The 25,265-nt window shown below is 35.9% G+C and overlaps 1 protein-coding gene across 3 annotated transcripts in view; it reads right to left on the reverse strand.

Annotated features, from left to right (window-relative positions):
* The window catches only part of PDE7B (phosphodiesterase 7B), a 294,625-nt gene extending 274,450 nt beyond the window's left edge, over window positions 1-20,175 (reverse strand). The window contains exons 1-2 of one of the 3 annotated variants that reach the window (XM_036903718.2): window positions 20,055-20,175; window positions 19,743-19,857 (exon numbers count right to left, since the gene is read on the reverse strand). In XM_036903718.2, coding sequence (XP_036759613.1) covers window positions 19,743-19,763 — 21 coding nt within the window. In that variant the 5' untranslated portion in view covers window positions 19,764-19,857; window positions 20,055-20,175. Of the gene's footprint in view, window positions 1-19,742 lie in introns of all 3 variants that reach the window. The other 2 variants (XM_036903717.2, XM_057489246.1) reach the window with 2 other exon arrangements.
* Between the last annotated feature and the right edge of the window lie 5,090 nt (window positions 20,176-25,265).

A 25,265-nucleotide genomic window follows, 5' to 3' on the forward strand; every position in this document is an offset into this window, starting at 1 on the left:
CTTCACAATAGAGAGAAACAAAAGTCAGTAGAACAAAGAGCACCACTGAATTAAGGAGAAATTGATGAGGCAGACGAATGAGATAATGGAGCAGCTCCACATGTCAGGCACAGACCTCTGGGCATTTGCACTTGCTGTGTTTTCTGCCTAAGACTTTCTTTTCCCAGGCATCTGCATGGTTCCCTCTCTCAACAACTTCAGGTCTTTTCTAAAAAGTAATCTGTTCAGTGAAGCGTTCTAAACATCCTGTTTAAAATGTCGTGCCTATCCCTCCAACATTTCCTAACCATCTTCCCTGTTCTCCTTTTCTGTAGAGCAATTACCACAATCATCTTGCACATGCACTTATTTATTATTTGTGTCCCCCATTATCTATTTTCCTCACTGCTGAATCTGCAGGTATCTAGAACAATATCTGGCTTAGTAGTTTTCAATAAATATTTGTTGAATGAATGCTTTTATAGCTATCTAAGTCATGGGTCCCGATGTACCATATTCTTAAGTTTTCTGTACATTTGAAATATTTGCAATTAAAAATATAAACCTTTTAGTAAAAATGCTGTCTATGAATATAAAGTATTAACAATGATTATCAATATTTACATGATCATAGTTTTCCAGTTACTTACAACATGTTCATATTGCTTTGACAATCACAACAAAAATGAAATAATGGCTACCAAAATAAATCATATATACCTAGTTCATATATTGGTAAATCCTGTTATTTTTTTAAAAGCACTTATGCTTCTCCAGAATTAGTGAAGTTCCCAGAACTCTATCATACTATACTAAAGATCTATATAAAATATCATTAAAGAATCCTTCACAAACAATTTAGACCAAAAAAATGATAATAATAAAAATACATACAAGACACTGTATTCAGTGAAAAAAAAAAATTGAGAATATCCCTGGACTCAAATGTCAAGTCCAAAAAACCTGGAAATAAACATTGAAGGGATAGGAAGGGCATCTTTACCCCCATTCTCAGAGATTTCAGTCTATCATGTCATTTTGTGTTTGTGGATGGTGTAGGAATTCAGACATGTTTTCTGACAGAGGAAATTTAGAAGTGTGTGATAGAGAAGAGGAAGGAAGGAAATTAAACAGCAGTTGCCTCTTATTGATAGATACTGGATCAGTTTTAGGGAGTGACTGTGTACATGGGTTGCTACCAGAGTGAATTTTTCTTTTCCTGTCTGTAAAATCAGTTCATCAATTCATTAATATAACAGTAATTATAGAAAATTAATTGAAATCAGATGACCAAAACATTAATGGGTCAGACAAAATGTCAAGACACAGAAGTTGTTCTCTTACATAGAATCCTTTCTACTTCTAGGATGAAGTATAAAATGACAAAAATCCTAAATCTGAGATAATTATAACCTGCTAGTTGTGAGGGTTTCAGGAACAGAATTTAAGTGAAAGAACTGGATATGAAGAAATGAGAGATTTAGCTCATTCATTCAATAATGTTAGGTAAATGTGTAGTGTTGACTCAAGTTATGTTTTCCAAGGTTCACATGCACCATGAATGCAAGTTATTATGTATTAATTAACCAAAAAGTTGATTATGCAGGCAGAAAAGTGAGATTCCAGGTGAAACGACTGTGGTAGTCTTCAATTAGTGTGTTTGCACAGTTCTTGGTAGTCTTAGTCTAACAGACCCTTCCAACACAGAATGAATTTGCCTTTTGAGATTTCTTAGGTAGGCAGGATCCACAAAGTTGGCTTTCCTTCCTTATATCATCTTGAAGCAAAGATAATTAATTAGAATAAAAAGTAAGCCTCTGATTTCTGACCATTTAAAAATATTCTGTGAACACTTGCACTTGACAGATTGCATTCATCAGAGAAACTGTACAAATTGTATGGCATAAATACTTTTTTTGGTATGATTTTCGTTTAACAGTATCTTACATGAAACTCAAAGTAGCCTTAAAAAGACAACAGCAGTGTGATGTGGATGACACTGCATGAGAAAAGTTCAAGCAATGTCGTTATCAGGAAGTCATTGGTAAAATTCTGAAACCTTAAACAGGATTTCTTCCTGCCTTAGCACAGGGAATGGCACTAAAATATACATAATGATTTGTTACAAAATTTTGGATTGCTTTTTGGAGGTAAATTATAAGAATGTTATTGATTATATTTACATAAGATAAAACTTGCTAAGGCAACTAAATTCTTCTCTGCAGGCACTCAAGCCCTTAAGAAAGCTAGAATTAGATCATTTTTGACAACTCACTGAAGCATCTGTTAGGAAAAGTTGGAAGAGCTAATGAGGTGACCTAATCACAATGTTATTATGAATAGAACTTATTTTGAATAATTTGAATTAGCTGTTTTTTTCATATTTCATTTCTATTATTATTGCCTCACATTATTAAAAATTCACCCATTCATATTTTCCTAAGGATTATTAATTAAAATAAAACTAAAGAGATGGTACGAGGCTACCAGACAACAATAAGGATTAACAGCAGTTACTTAGGTCTTTCCATTATTCACAATGCTACACATGATACATACTTTGCATATATCTCCCTCAACAATTATTTTTGCATACATATAATCAGTTCTTACAACAACACTGTGAGGGATTATTATAACCAATACAAAATGGATGGAAACTAAGTCACAGAACACTTAGTGACTTGTTTGGGAGTATAGCACAGGTGAACGTCAAATCCCAAACTAGATTTCTAGCTTCCCATCTTTTCCCAGTGTTCTTTTCCTCAATTCATAAACCCATGCTTTTTGCAATCCCTGGCTGTCTTACGTGAAAGTTACCATGGCCACAGAAACACCTTTCTCTGTCCCCTGCCATCCCCACCCAATGGGTAACTCTCTATCTTTGCTTTGTTAGATCCAACTAAGAGGAGAAAATGCATGCTTGGTATCTTAATAAGTCAAAGCAAATATTTCCATAAACTCTGCTCCTTGTGTTGTATAGGGGCTGTGTATTCTTTGCATTTTGGATTTCACATCCTTGTGGGTTATGTAGGGTTTTGTAGGCTGATGAATCAAACTCTCAGAAGTAATATAATGTCTACGGAATGATTATTTTCCAGTTCTAGACTTCTGTATCACAATGAAAATCTTTGTAAATTGTGTGTTTGTAATCTGGAGATGCCCATATTTTCATGTAAAAGGAAAATATATAATAATGGCACAATTTAAAGCAACTGAGTTCTTGTTAGGGGCCACATTTAACTGTGATTGTGCTGAACACATCAAAGAGTAAACATGGAGCAGTATATTTATACCACAGTTTGTGCTACTCTCCAAGATGTATGGAAAATTCCAGTCATCAGAGTGGAAGCCTCTGCCCCTCACCACTAAGAATATATAAAGAAGTTTTCATCTCTACAGATCTTTTGAAGCATCAGCTTTGGCAAAGATCCAGTAACAGGCAGCACCAAGTAAAAACCAGATGCATATGCATTTGAATCATTTCCTGGCTCCTCCTCCTCCCTCAGCCTCTGGATGCTGGTGGATAACTTAGTCCTCCACCCTCTTCCTATTTACATTGTCTTCCCAGGTGATTTCATCTGTGCCAAGCCTTTAAATAGCACATATATTGACACATCTAAGTTCAGTTTTGATGTCTCCCCTGAACACTGCATCTCAAAATTAATGTGTCCGAAAAAGAACTCCTAACTTCTTCCTGCATCTCATCTCCAACTTCATCCTCCTTCAGTCTTCCCCATCTCATCTTACAAGCCCTCATGATGCAAGCCCAAAATCTGGAATTCATCAGTTGTTCTCAAAATTATTTTAACTGGCATGTACACAATACACATAGTGCCTACTACTGAGCCCAGTCCTTAGTGCACACACACACACACACACACACACACACAATCTGTATGGCAATCCTATTATATTGGCAAAATTACCATTCTCCTCTGGTTTTATAAGTTGGAGACAGGTTACTTGTCCAAGGTTACAAATCTGGTAGGAGGCTGAGTTAGAATATGAACCCAGGGAGCTCAGCTCCAGAATCTGGGATCAGAAGTGCTATGTGTTGCTGTCCTTCCTTTATATCCAATCCACCATCCAGTGCCAACTGTTCTACTGTCAGATACTCACATCTGAACACTGACTACCACTCCACTGAGTCTGCCTCAATCCAAGCCACTCTCACTTCTCTGACCTGCAATATTGGCAGATAGATGCCCACGACAGCTTCCACACCCTAGACTGAACAATCCACTCTCCACACAGGAACCAGAGTGAGCGTTTTAAAGCATAAATCAGTTAGTATCTCTTCCTTGTCTACTTCCCTTTCACTGTGAGAGATTAAATTTCAAACCATGCCCCATGAAAGTCCACATGGTCTGGACCCTCGCTACTTAGGCGCACTCACCTCCCTCCAACCTATCATCCATTTTGCCCCAGGGGCGCTGGCCTTTCTATCTTTCAGACACAGGGGAACTGGATCACTTCTCGGGGCTTTGCTCCTGTGCTTCCCTCTGCCTGGGTCACTCTTCTTCCAGGTCTTTGCATGACCACAACTTTCTCATCATTTCAGATACACTGAAGGCCCCACTGATTCCCAGTTACACATCCACATTTTTACTGCCTGCAACTTGCCCAATTTTCTTCATAGCATTTAGTAATATCTGAAATTATGTTTGCCTACTATTTTATGGGTTACTTGTCAGTCTTCTCTTACTGGAATGCAAGCTCCATGGGGAAGGGGATATTGCCTTTTCTTTTTTATATTCCCAGTCCCTACATCACATTAGGCCCCTGAATACCTTATGGTTGAGTGACTGAATCTTGACTTTGTCATTTAAAAGCAGTGACCTTAGACCAATTACTTAATTAATGGGAGTCTGAGTTTTCTCATCAAAAGAGGGACAATTACACCTTTACCTGGAGATTTTCTGAGGATCTTTAAGAGATTTAAGAAGAAACCAGAATTTTTCTGAAGATTATAGTGCTCATTAATATACTACAATGTTGGGCTGATTAATTGTCATATGTGCAAATATGTCAGTAGACTCACATCAATCAAAAGAAGTCTATATCTACCCCTGTTCTAAGATCTTACACAATTACTTATAATTCTAGATTCTATTAATTGAAGTACTAATATTATGCAACAATCACCTGGCTATATTCTTCTTTATGTATATATGTATACACATGCACGCACATATACAAGCACATACACTGAACCATACAGAATTACCAGTTTATGGTAAAAAAAATGCTCATTTCACAGGCCAGGCAGAGAAGAACAAATGCCATATGATTTCAGTTATTTGTGGAATATAAAAGCAAAGCAAAACAGAATGAACAAAACAGCAGTAGACTCACAGACACTTAGAAGGGACTGGTGATTATCATAATGAGGGGTTGGGGTGCATGGGTGGGAAGCAGGATGGGGAAAAAGGGACACAGAAATTCTCAATCATAATGTAAGTTGGTCACAGGGATAGTAGCACAGCATGAAGAATACAACCAATGATTCTGTAACATCTTCCTGTGTTGACAGATAGTAACCACACTAGTTGGGGTGAGGATTTAATAATGTGGGTAACTGCTGAAACACTGTGCTGTGTACCTGAAACCAACATAAGATTATATATCATCTGTACTTCAATAAAATGAAAAAATGCTCATTTCAGTGGCTTGATCTAATATCTATATCTATACTTATATCATCTATATCTATAATTACATAGACACATATATATAACACCTGTATCATCTGATTATTTATCTGAGGCTCTCATAGTAAGAAAGAGTTACTTTTAAAAATCTTCTCAGAAGAGCAGAGATTTTTAAGATGTCTATGCCAAACTAATCCAGATAAAATGTAAAATGTTGAGCCTAAAACACAATTTCAGTTAAGCATGTTAAGAATTCAGTTGGATTGAATACTGGACCCAGTTCTGATGCTGCCTGTGTACTACAGGGAACGTCAGAGAAGCCCCATCACATCACAGTTCTGGGTGTTCACGGGAGCCCCTACAGCCAACATTCTCTTTAAATCATCTCCACATATTGATTTGTCAGCCCAGTCTCTTGATTAAAATACAGACACTGAAAGGAGTGATAGTCAAAATATTGACCCATGAGCTTGCCCAAAGGTAAACGATGGGTATGGCCATACTGGCATCAAGCAGTGGCCCAGTGGCCCAGGACAAGGGCAGGGACTCAGAGAGCCCTCAGCTCTGTGGAACATGAAATGCATCTTAGCCATACGGGAAAACTTCTTTTAGCCTGAAACTCTAATTGAAAAGAAAAAAAAACACCATGAAAGCAGACTTCTTTGCAGACAGATGACATCATTTAAGGACCATTTCAGTTAGAAAATAATTGCTCTCATCTTGCTTCCTCAAGATTGCATGAGACTCCTGAATATTAGCAGTACCTCGATTTTCTTCATCTAGTGAAATTTCTTCTCAGATAGAAGAGCAGAGATTTAAAAAATGCTACCCAAAGATAAATAAATCGGTCACCTGAAAGTGGTGCTCCCTGACTCTCCAATTCTTTTGGTCTCTTCTTCCAAAAGCAGCCTGTTATTCTCTAGTGTCCCTACCTTCTCACAAGCCATCACTCTAGCCTCTCTTCATAACTTTGATCTCTTTTTTTTACTTGCTCAAAAATGTATATAATCAACTTAAGCCTCATTCTTTTTCCTGACACTCTCCCCTCTACCCATTTCTCTGACCAGCATAAACACGGCCAGGAACCAAGAGGCCTTGTGTCCACGCCCCCCTTTAAAATGCATCTTAAAGCAAAACACTTGTGATCAGAGCATCAGGTATTTCTTTTCTGCTAGGAATTATTAAATTCATTATTGGTATAATCTACTCTTGTAACAAGATTTGAACAACTTTAATGTTGATGAGAATAAAATCACTTATTACAGACCCTAAAACAAAAAAGATTGCCTGAATAACTTAAATGTGGGTCAAAATTACCAGGTTTGAAAATTGTTTCAATTTAAATTTCACATTACATTAGCTTAAAAATTCATTTATGACTTTTTTTGCACTTCATTAAGGAAGGACACTAACACTGAATCTTTGTTGCGTTAAAAACAGAACAAACATCTCATGCACCTTTCTGCAAGAATTTGTGGAAGTGGCAATTAAGAACTGTGTGACTGCTAGTTAATCACGTGTAATAACAACTCTTTGTTATTACTCTATAATGTGTTAAAGCTAAAATTGTCTTCTTACTTTGAAAATTTATGGAGTAACATAAAACTTTGTCCTTTCGCTTAAATATTAAGGCAGTTTTCCTTATTTTCTTTTACCCATAAGGTATTATATTGACAATTACATTGTCATAAAACTTACCACTTACTAACACTTTTAATTTAATACGTTTTAACATACATTTAGCAATATATTTGAAAATTATTGAACATTGATTCTTTTTAAGGTCCAATTTTTAAAATTTCTATTTTATAAAGGAAGTCACATGAAGTTTGTAAACTAGAACTATATGTACTATATATCTGTTTAAAAAGAAAATCAATAGAGCAGGATATATCAAACATGTTTTTCTTATATTTCTCCTCTAAAAATATGTATTTTCAAGCTATTCATAAATTGCTTGTAAATAGGGATTGGACTCTAAGTTAAGGATTTTGTTTATTTTACATTTATAAGCTGTAACTTCAAGTCTGTCTGTGCTGCAAAGATACCCCAGCATTGGACAAATCTGCATAAAATAGTACTAAGAAAACACAAACATTGAAGAAAAGTCAACAAACTACGAGAAATAACAGATACAGATACACCAAAAACCTAGTTTTATAAAACTAGACCAGAATTTGACTACAGTGTAACTAAGCTTACTGCTGGGTTTATTTTGTTTGTGCCTATTTAAACAACTAGCTTTCTTATTTCACAGAATATAGCTAGGGCAGTAAAAATAAGTTTTTTGAGTGTTTACAACACATATGGACCATAATTTTCATGCAGAGACATTAGATTTGCTAGTACAGAACTATGAACTCTGGAACAATTTGGATAAAGAAGAAACTGCTAATAACTCATCATAGCTAATTTCGATCAGCTATTGTACATGACAACATTAGTTTCCATGTACAAAAGCCACAAATTAAGAATTACTGATACATTTTGTAGGTATGCTTGATTGGAAATGTGAGGTGAAGATGAAAAATTGTCTATTACAAATTGTTTTTGACCCAACATCTCGTTAGAATATTAGCAACCAAAATGACAATGTTTATCAAACTACTACTGGAAACTAATTATAAAATAAGATAATTACCCTAATAAGATCAATTTAAAAAAATTTTACACAATGGTTACAATGGCCATAATGAAATATGGAAGGTGAACACACAGTTATTTTTATCTACTCAGTTTATGATTTTGATCAATAAAATCCTATTTTAAAGTTTATTACAGATACAAAAGAAAAGATAGTAAAATGAAAAAATCTGAGAATTTTCTCTGGCACATATTTTTGCCATATATGTTGTCTTTAATTGCCATATATGTTATCCTTAATACTTTCTTCCTTTTTTCTTTCTTCACATCCTACAAGGAAAACAGTGAAAGGAAAATAGAGATAGCTGTACAGTACTTATTATGCACCAGCTTCTGTTTTAAGCATGTCATATATATTCATTGAAGCCAAAATCAGTTTAAGACCATCAGAATTATTGGTAACTTGGCAGCAGCAAATTTAAATTGTATCTGGAGAAAGATAATATACTATACTTCAAGTTATTTCCATTTTCTTTTCCTATACAATGTCCAGTGCCCCATCAAAAATAACCAGACATATGAAAGGCAGGGAAATTTGATCCAGTCAGAAACACTAACAGACAAAGATATAGACACTCAAAAGATATAAATAAAACATTTACAAAGACTTTAAAATAATGTGTAAAATATATTCAAGGATATGATAGTCAAGATTGAGAATTTTGACAGAAATCTAAAATCTGCAGAAAAATGTAGAAATTCTAATGCTGAAAAAATCATTACATACATTAAGAACTCACTTAATGGATTGTAACAGATTAGATACAGCTGAAGAAATAATTAGGAAAATAAAATATTGTTCAAAAGAAAATGTCCAATATGAACAACAAAAAAATCAAAGGTAAACAATTGGGGTAGAAATATTTAAAGCTTAAGCATACATGTAACTGAAGTCCCACAAAAAATGATGAGAGTGGGGCAGAAGCAATACTAAATGAGACAATTAATGGCAATTTTCAAAATGTTTGAAAGATACCAAGACACACATTTAAGAAACCATGGAAACCCTCATTCAATAAATGAAAAGAAAATCATACCTAAGCAATCATGCTAAAACTACAAGGAGTCAAAGAATTGTAAACAAATAACAACAAAAAGATGATTGCTTTTAAAAGACTTTTTTCTCACATTGACAAAAACAACGAAACTTATAAAATGATGTAATAATGTCTTAAAGTGGGGAAAGAAAATTACTGATCTAGAAATTTTTTTCCCAGGAAAAGTGCACATAAATAGAAAAGATGAAATAAAGCCACTTGGGACCAAAAAAAAAAAAAAACCCAAATCTTCATTATACTAAAGGAAATCCTATATGTAATCTCAGAGATGCAGGAAGAATGAAGTTATATAATTGTATAAAACTGTAAGCACAATAATTATTGTAGGACTTAAGTTATAAAATATTAAATACCTAAAAGTAGCATATAACTCAGGACAGGTACAAAAGTAATAAAGGCATTCATTCTAGGACTTTCAAATTTCCCACACAGTGAAAAAAGTACTGATTTGCATCATACTTTGATTAGGTCAAAGATGCATCCTATACCCTAACAGTAACTCATAAAACATAAAAGGATGTGAAAATAACAAGCTAATGCACAAGGAGCAATCTAATGACAAGTATACTTAACCTAAAAGACAACAAGCAAAGAGAGAGAAAGAAGTAAAGGAGAGGAAGGACACATAATGTACCTAGTAAGCTATCATATTTAAACTGAAATATAGCACTATTACAATAAATATAAAAAGAATAAGTAACCCACTGAAAAGACAAATTGATCAGACTAAGTGATAAAACAATAGTTACTTATCTGCTGCTTGTAAAAAGATGCATCTAAAAGAAATATACAAAAAATTAAAAACTAAAAGAATGGAAAATGATAAGTCATGCAAAAAAAGCATCAATAGAGAAAAAAAAGGGATGTTTAATATGAGAAAAGTTTCAATTCACCAGGAAGATACAACTATCCTAAATCGGTTTCTAATTATTTCTCAACCTTTTTCCATTATCGCCCAGTCCCAATAAAGAGCATTTTTAGGTATTTTTTCCCTAATCACCTCTTCCCCCAAGAACTTTTTATACTATGTGGTATATGTATATACTGTATATCTGTTTATGTACTGAGTCTCTTTGGGGGGCCATAGACCATTGTGATATGGAAAGAAGTTTTTGCTTCCCAATAATGAATTATCGCCCCCAACTATGAAGGATGACCTAACAGCTTTGCATTAAAATACTAGTTCATTAGCTTAAATTAAATAAAAATGCTGATGTTCAACCATTTATCTATAAAAATGGCAATTTTACACACTTAGCACAATATTTAAAGTGAAAGATGGCAGAACTAAAAGGATAAAATAAATTCACAAATATGTGGGAGTTAACAGACCCCTCAGTAATTAATGATGCAGAAAAAATCAGTAAAGGTACAGAAGATCTGAATAACATAATTAACACATTTTCTAATTGACATATATAGTGCACTGTACCTAACAACCACAGAACACACAATCATTTCAAGTGCATGTGAAAATGTACAGTTTGGCCGTATATTGGGTCACACATAGAAACTGCAATGAATTTTAATGATCTAAATCATGACCACAGGAGAATTATACTAGGAAACAATGACAAAAAGATAACCAGAAAAATCCCTATATGTTTGAAAATCAATAAATGCACTTCTAACTAATCTATGGATTCAAAAAAAGAAGTTACAATTTAAAATGTTTTGAGCTAACTGATAATGAAATGCTAAATTTTGGAATGCAGTCCAGATTTGTAGAGAAAAACATTGCTTTAAATGTATATATTCAAAAAGAAGAAAAATTGTAGAGTTATGAGCAAAAAACAAAAACTTAAAAAAATAAAACCCTCAGCAAATAAAGCTAAAAGAGAAAGAAGGAAATAATAGAGGACTGAAATTAGTAAAAATAGCCAACAAATACACATAAATAAAGAGGATTTAAAAAGTCAAAAGTTATTTACTTAAAATATCTAATAAAATAGATAACCCTCCTGGCAAAACCACAGGAGAAAAAAATAAGAGAAACAGAAATGGCACAATAAACTAATAGCAAGAATAAAAAGAAAGACCAATAGCAAAACAGGATACTATAAACACCTTCGTGCTAATTACAAAATTTAGATAAAATAGATAAGACCTAGAAATATACAACATACCAATGCTGAAAATAGAAGCAGAAAACCCAAATAGCCCATAAATATTAGTGGAGTTAAAACTAAGAAACAACCCACAAAATATTCCAGGACTGGATGAATTTATTAAAAATTTTTGACAAATATTTAAGAAAGAAATAACATGTATTTATATAAACCCTTCCAATAAAATTTTAAAGAGTGTGATATTTCCTAACTAACTTTATGAGGTCACTGGAGGTAAGGTTACCAGAAAAGTCCACCCAAAGATAGGTAAAGAATACTCAGGCCAGCATTATTCCTAACATTAAAAACTGCATACAACTCAAATGTGTTTTCACAGTAGAATCGGTGAATAAATTGTTGCATATTCAAACACTAGTCAGTAATGAAAATAAACAAAATCCACCCATAAGCAACATCTTAATGAGTCTCAGGATATAATGGTGAATGAAAGAAGGGAGGCATGATGGGATTCCTGAGGTGGCAACAATGTAACAATGTTCTATTTCTTGGCTTAGGTAATGGTTATACAGAAGTTTACTTAAAATAAATGAACCAGTCTGTACATTTATATGTTAGGTATTTTTCTGTACGCGCAGTATGCTTTCACATAGAATGTTAAAAATTAAATAAAATGTTATGTTTAAAGCACCCAACAGCATTATTAAAAAGTTATAACTCCATGGAGTAATTTGTATAACTTGTAAACAAATAGTACCCATTGATACACATGATGTTTACTATCTTTCATACCTTGCTCTAAGCACTTCACAACGAAAACTCATTCAAACTTCTCAACAATCTGAGGAAGACATTACAAACTCCGTCATCTTATAAATAAGTAGAGATGGAGACTGTGTAACTTGCTCGGGATCCTAAGGTTAATAAGTGTACCATAAGGAATGGCGCCAGATTCTGTTCCCTATTACACTATACCGCCTCTCTGAGAAAAACTTTTTAAGTTTCAAATGTCAGACTCATCCCTTGATTGCATTTAAAATGAAATAATGTTCCTCTATATATTGGAACCGCCTATAAATAAATAGATCCAGTAGATTACTGTGACACTTTTAAACAGATAATTTTTTTCTAACTCATGCTTAGAATGAATAAAAATTGATTTTAAACAATGCATTGCAAATATATAAAAACAATAAAAAATTATCATAAAAGGCTGGGGTTGAATGCCAACTCTACTAGCTATAACTTCTGTGAACCTCAATTTCCTTGTCATTAAAATGGGAATAACTAATTCTTTCCTGTAACATGAAAGGTCTGAGAATAAAGTAACTTGACATTTATGCTCTGAAGTGACTAATGAAAAATGAAAGTCTATTCATCTGTGCAGTAAGTAAATCCTAAAACTTTAGATATTAATAAAGTTTTCGCACTTAAAGAGCTGAAAGTAAAAAGTACTACACAATTTGCCACCCAAAGTATTACTTTTACTCAGACTAGCATCTGGAACTTGAACTCAGGATATTAGGTTACAAGTTCAAGTGCTCCTTGAAAAAAGTTTGATTCTCACTTTTTTCCTCTTGCTTTCCCTTCTCTCCCTTCACGTAAAATACACAAAGTGAATTTTTGAAAATTATATATTATTGCCATTTAATTGAATTAATGCATTTGATTTCTTTCTAAAAGATTTACATTAAAGGAAACATTTTAAATAGGCTATGTTTTTCAACATACTTTTTTTGTTTTTTGTTTTTACATGAAGTTCTTACATACATTTGTCTTCAAGTTTGAGAAGAGTCTTGCCCTTCATCTCATGAACCCACACAAAGGCACTAGGAAGCAACGTGTTATTGAAAAATAGGATAATATTCCTCGATTATTTTACTTACAGGCTATTGAATTATTTTTAAATGATTAATTTTTTAAATAAATATAAGATTGATAGAGAACACTTGGAATGTTGTTTCTGGTCATTGAAAATGGCTGTCACCCAAATTCCTATCCATTTTGTTTATTCCTTTATTTTAATGTAAATATTATTCTTTAATCCAAAGGCAGTAATAAAGGTTCTATAAAAATAGAAATTAAAAATTACTGAATAATTAAAATGACTAATACTTACATTTTCCAAATCAACCAAAAAACCAAATTGAAATTAAGTTTTCATTTAATTGAAGAAGCAAGGACACTAGTCTTAAAGACATGGAACTATACTGTATGTCTAGTTCATGAAAAACAACTTTTTTCCTTAATTTCATGACCTTTTCTAAATCAAGGCATTCTTTAGACCTTTATAGGACTGCAGCATCTCCTTTAATGAGAACGCTTGTACACTTTTGTGAATGACTGAGTTCTTTCATCTGACTGGACACAGCTGGCGAGTGGCATAATGAGAAAGGGAAATGAAAGTCTTTTTTTTTTTCTCCTGGAAAGCCAATGTATAAACCGTATTCCAACTGAAACATTATTTGCTTGTGTTACTCCAGAAACTACACACCTTACTACAAATAATGTTTTCTATTGGTTTGTGAGTAAATGATACTATAGTGTATTTTAACATCAGGAGTGTTTCTATGATGTATGGTTTCCCTAAACACTATTTGGATATAAATTTTGCGTATTTAATTAATTTGAAAAAGTAGGCCAATTCTAAAATGGAAAATTTAGTTAAAATGTTCAAACCAATATAAATGTACAGTAAAATATGTACATTCAGTTATGGAGAGAGATTTCAAATAGTTGGGCATATAATGGGCCAAAAAGTAATTTCAGACACCTATGAAAGTTGGAAAGAACTTTCGAGCTTGTTTAAGCCCCTCATTTTGTACATGAGGGAACTGGTGCCCAGCATTGGCCCAGAGCTCCTCACACAGGCTACCTATCTCCTCATTTCCAGGATTCTTACTTCTAGGTAACACTGCGCACCCTAGCTGTGTCAAAGGCATACAGGAGAAATTCATTAGGATTGAGGGAAGAAACTAATGAGATTTCAAAACAAAATAGAACTCTTTCTTCTTTTACTCTCTAGTTTTTCCCTCAATTTTAAAGAGCATACAATAATAAGTAAATATTCATAATTCTTCCCATTGTTATCTGTAATAAACTTATGGGAAGTAAAGTCAAACCATTCTGAAGTATGTACACGAAATGTAAGTTTTGTTGCCATCCCATACTTAAAAGTTCTCCTCCCAGAGGCATTCATTGTTAATTTTATTTGAATATCAGTGTGTGCGCATGTATATATGTCGTTACACAAATGTGAATGCAGCTTTTTTCACTTAATAGATCTTGAAATCATTTTAGGTTTATGCATGTAGATCTCATTCTTTTAAATATCTATATGTCTCTCTATCACATGGATTTAAAATAATGTATTTAACAACTTGCCTATTACTGGGTTCAGGTACTTTCTGATTTTTTTATATTACAAATGATGCAAAAACTAACAGAATTTCGTAATGTCTTTAGCTAGGATTCACTAGGGTCAAAGATGATGTGAAGCATTAACCGTTTGGTATCTTTAGATAGAAAATTTAAACAATTTAGACATATGTTAACCTCCTTACATCTAAATCTAGACCCATGGAAACACCACTCACACCAGTCTAGTCCTGGACTCCACCTTCAGTTCCTGGGGAAAAGAGGAATACTCTTAGAACTCAAAAGTCTTAAATATTCTTTGGTATATTTAAGTCATGCATAAATTCCATTTTTTGAACAGAATTTTGTGTGTGTGTCTGAAGCAGTGGGCAGGTAATGATGATTTTTCACCATGCAGAAAGGATATTTTTACATGTTTCATATTTATGTGTTAATTATGACAATGTAAAACACAGAAAGTATTAATAAAAAGTAATCTGAGCAGGAATTTTAATGAAAAATATTATGCAAGTTCACAACCACTGGAGAGGAAAATATAAAATAAACGTTATTCCAAATTTTACACAAGGCAACTCTATCAAAATCTCATTACCAATCTTCATTTTTTCCATCTCCTTACAAATGGAAGAAAGCAAGGAGGGGGAAGGGAAAGAGGGAGGGAGGGAGGGAGCAAGCCGCTTTACAGTCTGAAGGAATGCCACAGCCATGGAGGGACACTTCAGCCTCAGAGGAGAGAAATGGGGCAAGGAGAGGTGAGCATGCCTGGGGAGCAATAGTCCTCCTGGGGAAAAAGTCTTCAAAACCCAGGGCCTTGTTTTGTTTCTTTTTTTCTTTGGCAATGAGAGTATTTTGGAGGTAACATTATATAAATTTGGATAACCGAGTAAAGACAAACTATCCGTAAGGTGAGTGGTAGAAATAAAAGATGGGAGTCATGGAAGAACAAAGATTAATGCTAATCTTGATGGGAAAGCACCGAACTTGGAAAGGAAAAAAGCATCCTACAAGTATTCCACCTCATTTTAAAGACAAGGGAACTGAGGCTTACAAAGCTTAAGAAATTTACCTTACCTCACATGGGTCATCTCTGACGTCTGAGCCACTATGCAAAGTTCCCTAACACCAAGGGCATTTCCCATAATACCACACTGCATCAGCGTTCAAGTCCACCACAGCTTGTGAACCTCACTTGCTTGTACCAAATGAATGCCAGCATCTGGGGCTGCTGGCAAAGTTCTCAAAGGACTTCCACTCACTACAAGTTATCCTAGGGGTTCTAAATTCAACGGATGATGGAGAAGACACCAGTGTACTAATTTAATTCACCACCTCAGGCCAGTACAGTAACATAATCAACCAATGGGAAAACTTTGGCTCTCCAACATTATATTTTTTAAGAACACCATTACAAGCATATTGTTTTGAATATATTATTTCAGAAGAATGAGAATGCCTTCAGTTGATCATATTAAAGATCACAATAATAGAGTTAAATATCTATATACACGTTTTTAATTTTTTCTTGAATTCCAATTTGCATAACATCGCCTCTTCTGTTTCAATTTTCTTTATCACCATCTCCCTTCCCAAACTCTCCTTTGTTCTTCTATTGCTCTGCACAGACTCCACTATTTGTTTGTATGCTAAACCAGAATATGTTTCCTGAAGATAGGAATCCCTGCTTATCAATCTTTTTATTCACTTCAATAGGCATAGCCCTTGACATATTGAAAGCATGCAGTACCTGTTTTTTGAATATAGGTTTGACATTTTCACATTTATATACAAATGGAATTTCTTAAAAACTCCAAATTGAGAAGAATACTATAAAAAGTTTGATCTAAACAGAATTGTTAGAAATAACCCAATACAACCAGTTTCTTTCACAGATGTTGAAAGAGGTCAAGAGTAAGCAAGAGGCTCAGTCACCCAACTAGTTTGATCCTGAATGAGGATGCTCACCCTGGTCCCCTGCCTCTGCTGCTCGTTTTTAGTGCACTCTGTGCAGTCACTTTCTAAGTACAAATTCTGTTGTTTAGATACCTGTGACTGTTAGCAAAGTATAAAGGCCTTGATTTTACATGAGAACTTTGACACATTTCACTCTCTGTATTCAAGTCTTTAACACTGCCTGGTATGTAGTAGATACTCAGTCAACTTGGGTTTCTACATCCCCCGTTCCCTTCTGTCCCCCAAATTTCCATATCAACTACTTTAAAGATTGCTAGTATATCAAGTATGCATCATCTCACAAATCCAAGTTAGCATGTAGACAAAGCCACCTAGGATGCTTGTAGAAGCCAACAGTCCTGAACCCAGGGCTGCTCCCGTGTGAATGACAGAAGGGCTCCCCAAAGCACATTCTTAGAAGAAAGGGGATGCCTGGGGAAGGCACTGATAGAGAAGGTCTCATCATACTTCTAAATGCCAAATCCCTTCTTCCTCAACCAGATGTGCCTCCTAGAAGAGATTACTACTTGTCTGGAGACTTTTTGTGATACATGAGCTGAATCCATAAGATGGTGGGTTCTTTGGATAGGAATTTCTGTACACCGAGGGTCCCCCAATAAGTTACCTACCTTCCCTAATATGTTACCCCCCAAAATCATGTCAGTAGAACCACTTAAAATACTTGCTAGCTTTTACACTTAAATGCTCTGAAGTCCATCCTGATTCTTAATTTTGACAGTTTTCTTTAATATAATGAAGCCCTTTTAGTCTTGCTTGGGATTAGTTTACCGCTTAATAAATTCCTTCCAACACTATGTTCTGTGAGTCAACAAGCAGCTTCCCCTGTGATTTGAGCCTGGCTAACAACAAATTAGACTTTGGAAGATTAATTACTAGGCAGAGGCATTTTCCAGGTGGTACATTCCCACTTTGAGGAAACTTGGTCATTTTAGTTTTGCATCTGTTTGGAGTAAGACATCCTTACGCTGAAAATAACACAAGTCAACGTTTGGAATGTCCTTCTCTGTACGACTGATGTGTGATTTCTAGGCTATATTTAGGCTGCACTCACACCAAAAACATTTTTCAAAGATAGTTGAAAGTGCCATATTTGAAAATCATTTAAATAACTTACAATATCTGAAAGATAGTAAATTCTCAGCAAACATTTTAACTAGGTATTTATTGAGAACTGACAGTGGGTAGCTTTGTACTGAATACCATGGAAGGGATTAAAAGATGTACTGGTGTAATTATGTTCCCTAAACTGATATCTGTTCCTGACTCATATTGGATTTTTCCACCTTCGCTCCAAGTAAGTTGGTTCAAAAAAGAGTTTTCTCCAAGCTTATTTGCTGACACATAATCACTGCTGATTTTGTCTCATGTTGTGCAACTGAGTCAGTACATTCTGAAATCAAACAGCTTTAAGTGTCAGGTAAAAATCCACATAAAGAGGATACAAGCTTTGGAGTTGCAACTAGTTAACTCTGGGCTTCTGCTTGAGACAAAAAGCGACTTCACTTTATTAGAGAAAATGTCAATCAAGACGTAACTACTGACACCGGTCTTTGTTTCGCCAGTCAGTAATAAAAGATAAAGCAGAGGAAATGGAGGAGCTGCAGTTAGACATTTGCAACACACAAAGTCCTTGTTTTCCCACTAGGCGCTGCAGAAAAGCAATTGTCCATTCACAGCACATCCTCTGCATTTTAGAGCTAATATTTTTGCAGTTCTTAACTGGGTACATTACAGTCTTATGCAGTTAATTTTGTTAACCCTTTGAAATGCATTAAGTGTTTGATACCTTGGTTAAGATCACTGCTAACATGACCCAGTTTTTTTAAATTTCTGTTTCTCAATGTTGGGAACAGAAACCTTAAAAAAAATTAAGAAATTTTGGAAACAGAGTAATGGCTTCAAATATTCATCTTGCTGTTGCATAACTTGGAAAGGGTAAGAAGCAAATCAGTGTTAACCGTATATTACTGAATAGCTTTTACAAAAATGGACTCTGGGTAGAAATGATTTTTAGCAGGGTTCTCCTGAATACATAATAATGTCATTGAAAACAACCTAGGCCCTGTGTTATTTCCCCGCTTCCTGCAGCATTTGGTGTATTTATTGTATATGAATGCATATGCCTGCCTTCCGGTGAAAAGAGATTTACTCTAACATATTAGTAGTCACTCTGGCTAGAGCACATGAAGAACAAAATCTGTACATGATTAATTAGTCCCTAGGCTCAATCACTTAAGTCCTTAATTAAATATCTCACTCTGCTTTAGGAAAAGATAATTAGCATATTTGCAGGGCTAATAAAAAAGTTTTTATTTCCCTTTATAAATAATAAGATCTAAATCACTGGTCATATAACTCAGTGCCTACATCTCCCCTGCTGATTCTAAATCCAGAACATTAAAAAAAAATGCAACAAGGTGATAAAGTGCATTTTCCCCAAGAACTCATTTTTCAGACACACTTCCTACTTGTTTTTCTACCTTCAATCTCCTTACCAGCATCTTCCTATTTTCCTACTCATTTCTTCATCTTGAATTCTGCTATCAACCAAGTGATAAACTCAAGAAAAAAACGGATTTTCTTTTTCCCAGATCTGCACCCCTCACTGATGTCTTTACCCATATTTTCCTATCTGTCCCACCAAAAGAAAAAATGACCCAACTCTAAGATTTACTCTGGAGGAGAAGAATTATTGCATTCATTTTCAAAAAAAAAGAAAAAAAGAAACCCTCCTCCCTGGGGACTCAAAGTGCATTGAAAATGCCAGACTTTCTCATTCAGCTAATTGGAATGAAACGGTTAATTCAGCGTAAGTGATAATGTTTAGTCAGTTCGCCTAGAAAAAGGAAGGAAATTCAAAAGCTGGTTGCTGTAGTAACAATCTCAGACCAAATAATATATATGTATACAAGTTCATTTTAAATAACACTCTACATCTCTGTGATTTTGCTCTCAAGAAAAATGAGCTTGCCGCTTAAATCTGTTGTACCTACCTCAACCATTAAACAAGACATTTAACCATAGTGGCAGTTCTGTGACCTTTGAATGCCGTGAAATCTCTGAGCGGTGCGGTTTGTTCATGAAGACTTGTGCTGCAGAATCCAGCAACTTCATCCAGGATTAGGAATATAATTAAGTTAAAAAAAAAACAACACAAGAAAGAAAAGAAATAAAGGGACAGAAAAGCACGCAGAGAGATTGAGAAAGAAGGAAGGTAGAAAGAAATGCTCTCCGGTTAAGAACACCACTTTTCTAGCAGACGGGGGCTGGGACAGAGCCGAGCCCGCTGCAGTGCCCAGACCCACCGACTGCCGGGGGAGCAGGCAGCCGGCCTGCTAGGCTGGGAGGTGCTGTCAGTTGCCACAGGCAAGGAAAAGCAGAGACCAATCGGCTTCAACTCTGGCAGCTTACTGGAGTGGAGCCTTTTCTGTTTATGTTTCCTCATTTCAAGAGTGACGTCAAAGGGTTTAGTTTTTCCTCTGCATGTGCTATTAATTTTAAAGTACTGTACTATGGGAAGAATGCGTGTGTGCCTGTGGTTAGCCTGGGCACCCCACTCTCAGGAGAACCCAAGGAACAGTTTCTATATTGAAGAATAAATTTGAAAAATTTAAAATATCTTGTGGTTAGGTGTATCAAAACACAAACAAAAACTAGACAAAAAACCATGAGCTAAATAATGGCAGCAAGATTTATATTTTTTCCAAATGTGAGTATATGTACATATGCCCACTTCACAGCTGTTGCTTATTTTCTAACTAATTCATTTTTACCCTTACCTAAAAATGAGTGTTAGTTAATCTTTATAAGCATGGATGTGGAATTCCACAAATGAGCTGGTGAATGATAATACGTACAGTGAAACAGAGAAATCATGTTTATGCTGCTGATCCTTGCTTTTCTCTCTCTCTTCCAGATTATGTGGTGAAACGTCAGGATTATTCATGCTAGGGAGATCCTTCCTGCAACTCCCTACAGGGAGTCATTCAAGGGCACAGCGCTGCCATACAGGCGTGCCTGGGGTTTCGATACGTCCTCTCCCAAAGTGCACGGAGGTACAGTTATTTAGGGATACTTCCTCTACTAGGGGCTCCAGTTTATTCCTGTATTTCTCTTCCCACTCTGGAAAATCTCAATGCTGGCCATCTGTTGTTTCTGCCTCCCCATACCTCTGCCTTTTCTCCCCTCATCATTCTGCTCATAAGACCTTTTTTTTTTTTTTTTTTTTTGTTCTACTGGAAACTTTCCTTCCTCTGTCTATGGATAGCTTATCCTTCACCCTACTCCCCCTCAACCCACACCAGAACTATAAGAGGCATGTGATCCAGACAAGCCAATCAGATTTCCCCATTGCTCTGAACATAGAGAATGTTTTAGGGGTAAACACAACACTCAAGAAAGGACAGAGGCCTTCATTTTCAAATATTAATACTGATTATTTGAGCAAGAAGGTATTTCTATCTGTCTAAGAGCCTTTGTGCTAAGGTTAAGCAAGCCTATAGTTGTTGGGGCTCATCTCTGATGCTGAAGATGTAGCAGTGAACAAAACAGATGGTATCTGCTTTCATGTAGTTTATATTTTGGAGAAGGAGGAAGACAGGCAATAAAAATAAGTAAATATATAGTGTGAGTTGGTAACAAGGGCTTTGAAATAAAGGACAGTTAGGGCACAGAGCAGTGTATGCTTGTGTATGCATGTGTGTATTTGCATATAGAACTGGCAGGATTTAAATATGTAGGGTGTGAGAGGAAGAGAGGAATCCCAGGATGCTGGCTTGAGCAAACTAGAACAGAGTTACCATGTACAGATACAGGGAAGACCACAAGAAGAACCTGGTTTTGAGCTGAAATAAAGGGTGGTTCTGGACTTTCCTTCAATGGCAACAAGTATTTCTTGATTATCTACCTACTGCTATGTATCAGGTCCTGTTCTGAGTGCTGGAGACAGAGCAGTGACACAAGCACAAAAGTAACAGAGTCTTCTGGGGGGAAGCAGACCATAAAGATAAATTTAAAATTTATATAGGGTACTTAATAGGGATAGTATTGTGGACAAAAAATATGACAGGGAAGGCTACTGCTCAGATAGAGGCTTGCAGTTTTAAACTGAGTATCCAGGGAAGGTCTCACTGCAAGGGTGGTACTTGAACAAGACTTGAAGTTGATGGGGAAGGAAGTAAGGGAAGAACATTACAGGCAGGAGAACATCAAGTGCAAAGCCACATCAAGTGGGAATATTAGTGGTGAGGAGTGGGAGGTGGCAATGCACCTGATGGGGGTCATGTAGAGGTTTCTAGGTTATGGTGAGAACTTTGGCTTCTATTCTGCAAGAAATACAGCTTTAAGCAATGTGCTGTGACTCAGATTTTAACAGGATCTTTGTGGCAGCTGTATGGAGGTCGGCGTGGAGGAAGAGGGACTAACAAAGGGTATAGGGCAATAAATCAAGCTGGAGATCACGGTGGTGTTGACCAGGATGGTTTTGATGGAGGTGCTAGAAGTGGCTGGATTCTAATTATATTTTGGTCTTAGAGACAAGGATTTGTTTAATGGATTAGACACTATGTATAAGGGAGAGAGATTAATGAGAGGAGCCAATAACATCTCGAACATTTTGGGTTCCATCAGAATGGAGCTGAGACTGACCAAGAGACAGTGGTAAGAACAGGTTTTGTGGGGAAGATGATGAGTTTGACAGTTATCTTTGCCTATAAGAATCGATGGAGGTGTTGACTAAGTAGTTGAAGATACAATCCTAGGGCTTAAGGGACAGTTTTGGGCTACAGATATAAGTTTGGAAGTTATTGTATGTGCGTAGTGTTTAAAGCCAGGAGCCTAAATGAGATTGCAGGGAGTGAGTGCAGATGGAAAAGCCCTCGACCATTCTAGATGAGGTCGTCAGGAATATGAGGAAGACCGAATGAGACTGAGAAAGAGCCTCTGGTAGGTAAGAAAACAGACAGAGAGGGCGATACCTTGGGAGTCAAACAAAATTTTCATTGATCAGCTTTGTAAAATCAAAGTTAGATGAAGACCAAAAGGAGACCTTTGAATTTGGAATATGTAATTATTGGTGCCCTTGACCAAACCAGGTTTGCAGTACAGAGGGTGAAAGATCAAGAAAGAATGGAAGGAGAATTGGCAACAGACTATGAGCGATTCTTTCAAGGTGTTCTTCCCCAAAAAGAGCAGAAAAATGGGGCAGTAATCAGAAGGGAGAGTGGAAACATGGGAGAAATACCAGCATTTTGTACGCTGATAGGCAAGATCCAGTTGGGAGGAATAATTAGTGATGCAAAAGAAAAAAAGGAAATTGTTGGTGCACAAATGGAGTGTGGGATAGGCAGAAAGGCCCTCCAAAGAGGTCCACACTATAATGTCTGGAATCTGTGAATCTATTATGTTACATGGCAAAATGGACTTTGCAGACATAATTGAGGTTGAGGATCTTAAAAGAGAAAGATTGCCTTGAATATCTGGGTGTGCTCAATTTGATCACATGAGCCCTTCAAAGCAGAGAACTTTCTCAGGCTGGAATCAGAAATGAAATGCAGCAGAAATTAGAGTAATTCCGAGTATCAGGAATGCTCAACACACTGCTATTAGCTTTGAGATGTAGGCCTCATGTGCAAGGACCAGAGAGAGGGCTCTTGTAGCTAAGGGCTGCCCCCACCTGACAGCCAGCAAGTGAAAGGTCATTTAGTCCTATAGCTGTGAGGAATTGGATTCTGCACACAACCTGGATGAACTTGGAAGTGAATTCTTCCCCAGAGCCTCAAGAAAGGAACACAGCTTGTGTTCAGCCTTGCGAGACTCTAAGCAGAGTAGTTAGCCAAGCCCACCTACAGATTCACGAACTAATAAAGTTTGTATTTATCTGTCTTGGCACCGATGGAAGACTAATAAATAGAGCGATTGGCTTTAGAAAACGGCATGGATGATTCATCCAAAGAAACGCACAGGAAGGCAGGGTAAATGGTAGAGGTACTGCTAGGTGGGTTGTGTTGATGGGGTAAGATTGTGAAAGTTCTCTGTGACTTCTGCTTTCTCAGTGAACTAGGAGTTCTCTCTCTCTGCTTGAGAGAGAGGGTAGAACTAGTGGAGGTTTGAGGTCAGAAGGTATATAATAATCACCTGGGAGAGTGAAGAGCAGGAATTACCAGAGAAATATAATATGATGGCCGAGAGCACTAAGGGCCTATCTGAGTTTAGTCATCATGAATTAAAGTGATAGCAGCCAGCAAATTCCCTTTGCAATATCTGTAAGACATCTAAACAGAAATGTCATGGGCATTTGGATATAATTCTGGAGAGCCAAGGGCAGATGCAATGGTATTAAAAGCCATGGAAGGAATAGAAATAAATCCGGGAGTAAGAATAGACTTAAGGATCTTCCAGTGTTTAGATGTTGGGAAATTGAGTATGATCCAGGAAATGAAACCAAAACAGAGTGGCCATAGACGTAGATGTGCAACCAAGATAGTGGTTTCTCAGAAGTCAAGTTCCAACAGTCCGTGCTATGGACTGAACTGTGCCCCCACCATTTCACCGGTTGAAGCCCTAAACAGCATTGTGACGGTATTTGAAAAGAGGGTCTCTAAGCTAGCAGTTAAAGTTAAATGAGGTCATAAAGGTGGGACCCTAACCCAGTAGGTCTGGTGCCCTTATTAGAAGAGGAAGAGACACCAGAACTCTTTCTCTCCACTGTGTGAAGATAGGAACAGAAAGAAGGCAGCTCTCTGCAAGGCAGAGAGAGAGCTCTCACCAGACACCAACTCTGTTGGCACTTGGATCTTGGTCTTCCTGTCTCCAGAACTACGAGAAAATAAGTACCTAGACTATGACATTTTGTTGTGCAACTTGAGTGGACTGATAGGTTAGTTATGTGAGTCAACAAATTCTCTTTTTTGCCTGTGGTGATTTAAGTTGGCTTTCTGTTACTTATAACAGGAAGAGTCCTAACAGATTCAATAGAGAGTATCAATGTTTCCTAGAGGTGACTGTCAACTCTTTTCTCCATGATACAAATACTTTGCACTTGCAGCTCAAGAAAACTATAAGGATCTGTATCTCTCTCTGTCTATCTCATTTTCATAAAACACAATAATATCCATTTAAAGCTACTGTGTTTAAAAATAGTGGTTTTCTGAGACACCATCATTTAATATATACTTTGGAGTGTTTTGGGAAACACAACATTTGAAAGGACCACATTTTCTGCAATTTATTAGTAAAAAAAATAATCTGAAAGGAGCCACCTAATTTCAACCTCTTCTTCATTTTCTTCCTAAATTCCCTTCTTAAGTAGTCATGACTCATGGAAATGACCACTTTTAGTCATTTTCTTTCCTTTACAATTCAACTCTCTATTTTCTCTATTAATGGAAGAAAGCACAATTCTCTTGATGCATCTCTAGGAAGATAAATTTGTCAGTGTCCTTATAGATGTTAAATTTGTTCAAGAAATACTCACTAAAGTATATATTATTGGCAGAATCCAGTCATGTAAGTGCAAC

The sequence above is a fragment of the Manis pentadactyla genome, chromosome 12 (genome assembly GCF_030020395.1).
Source record: "Manis pentadactyla isolate mManPen7 chromosome 12, mManPen7.hap1, whole genome shotgun sequence".
Taxonomy (NCBI): Eukaryota; Metazoa; Chordata; class Mammalia; order Pholidota; family Manidae; genus Manis; species Manis pentadactyla.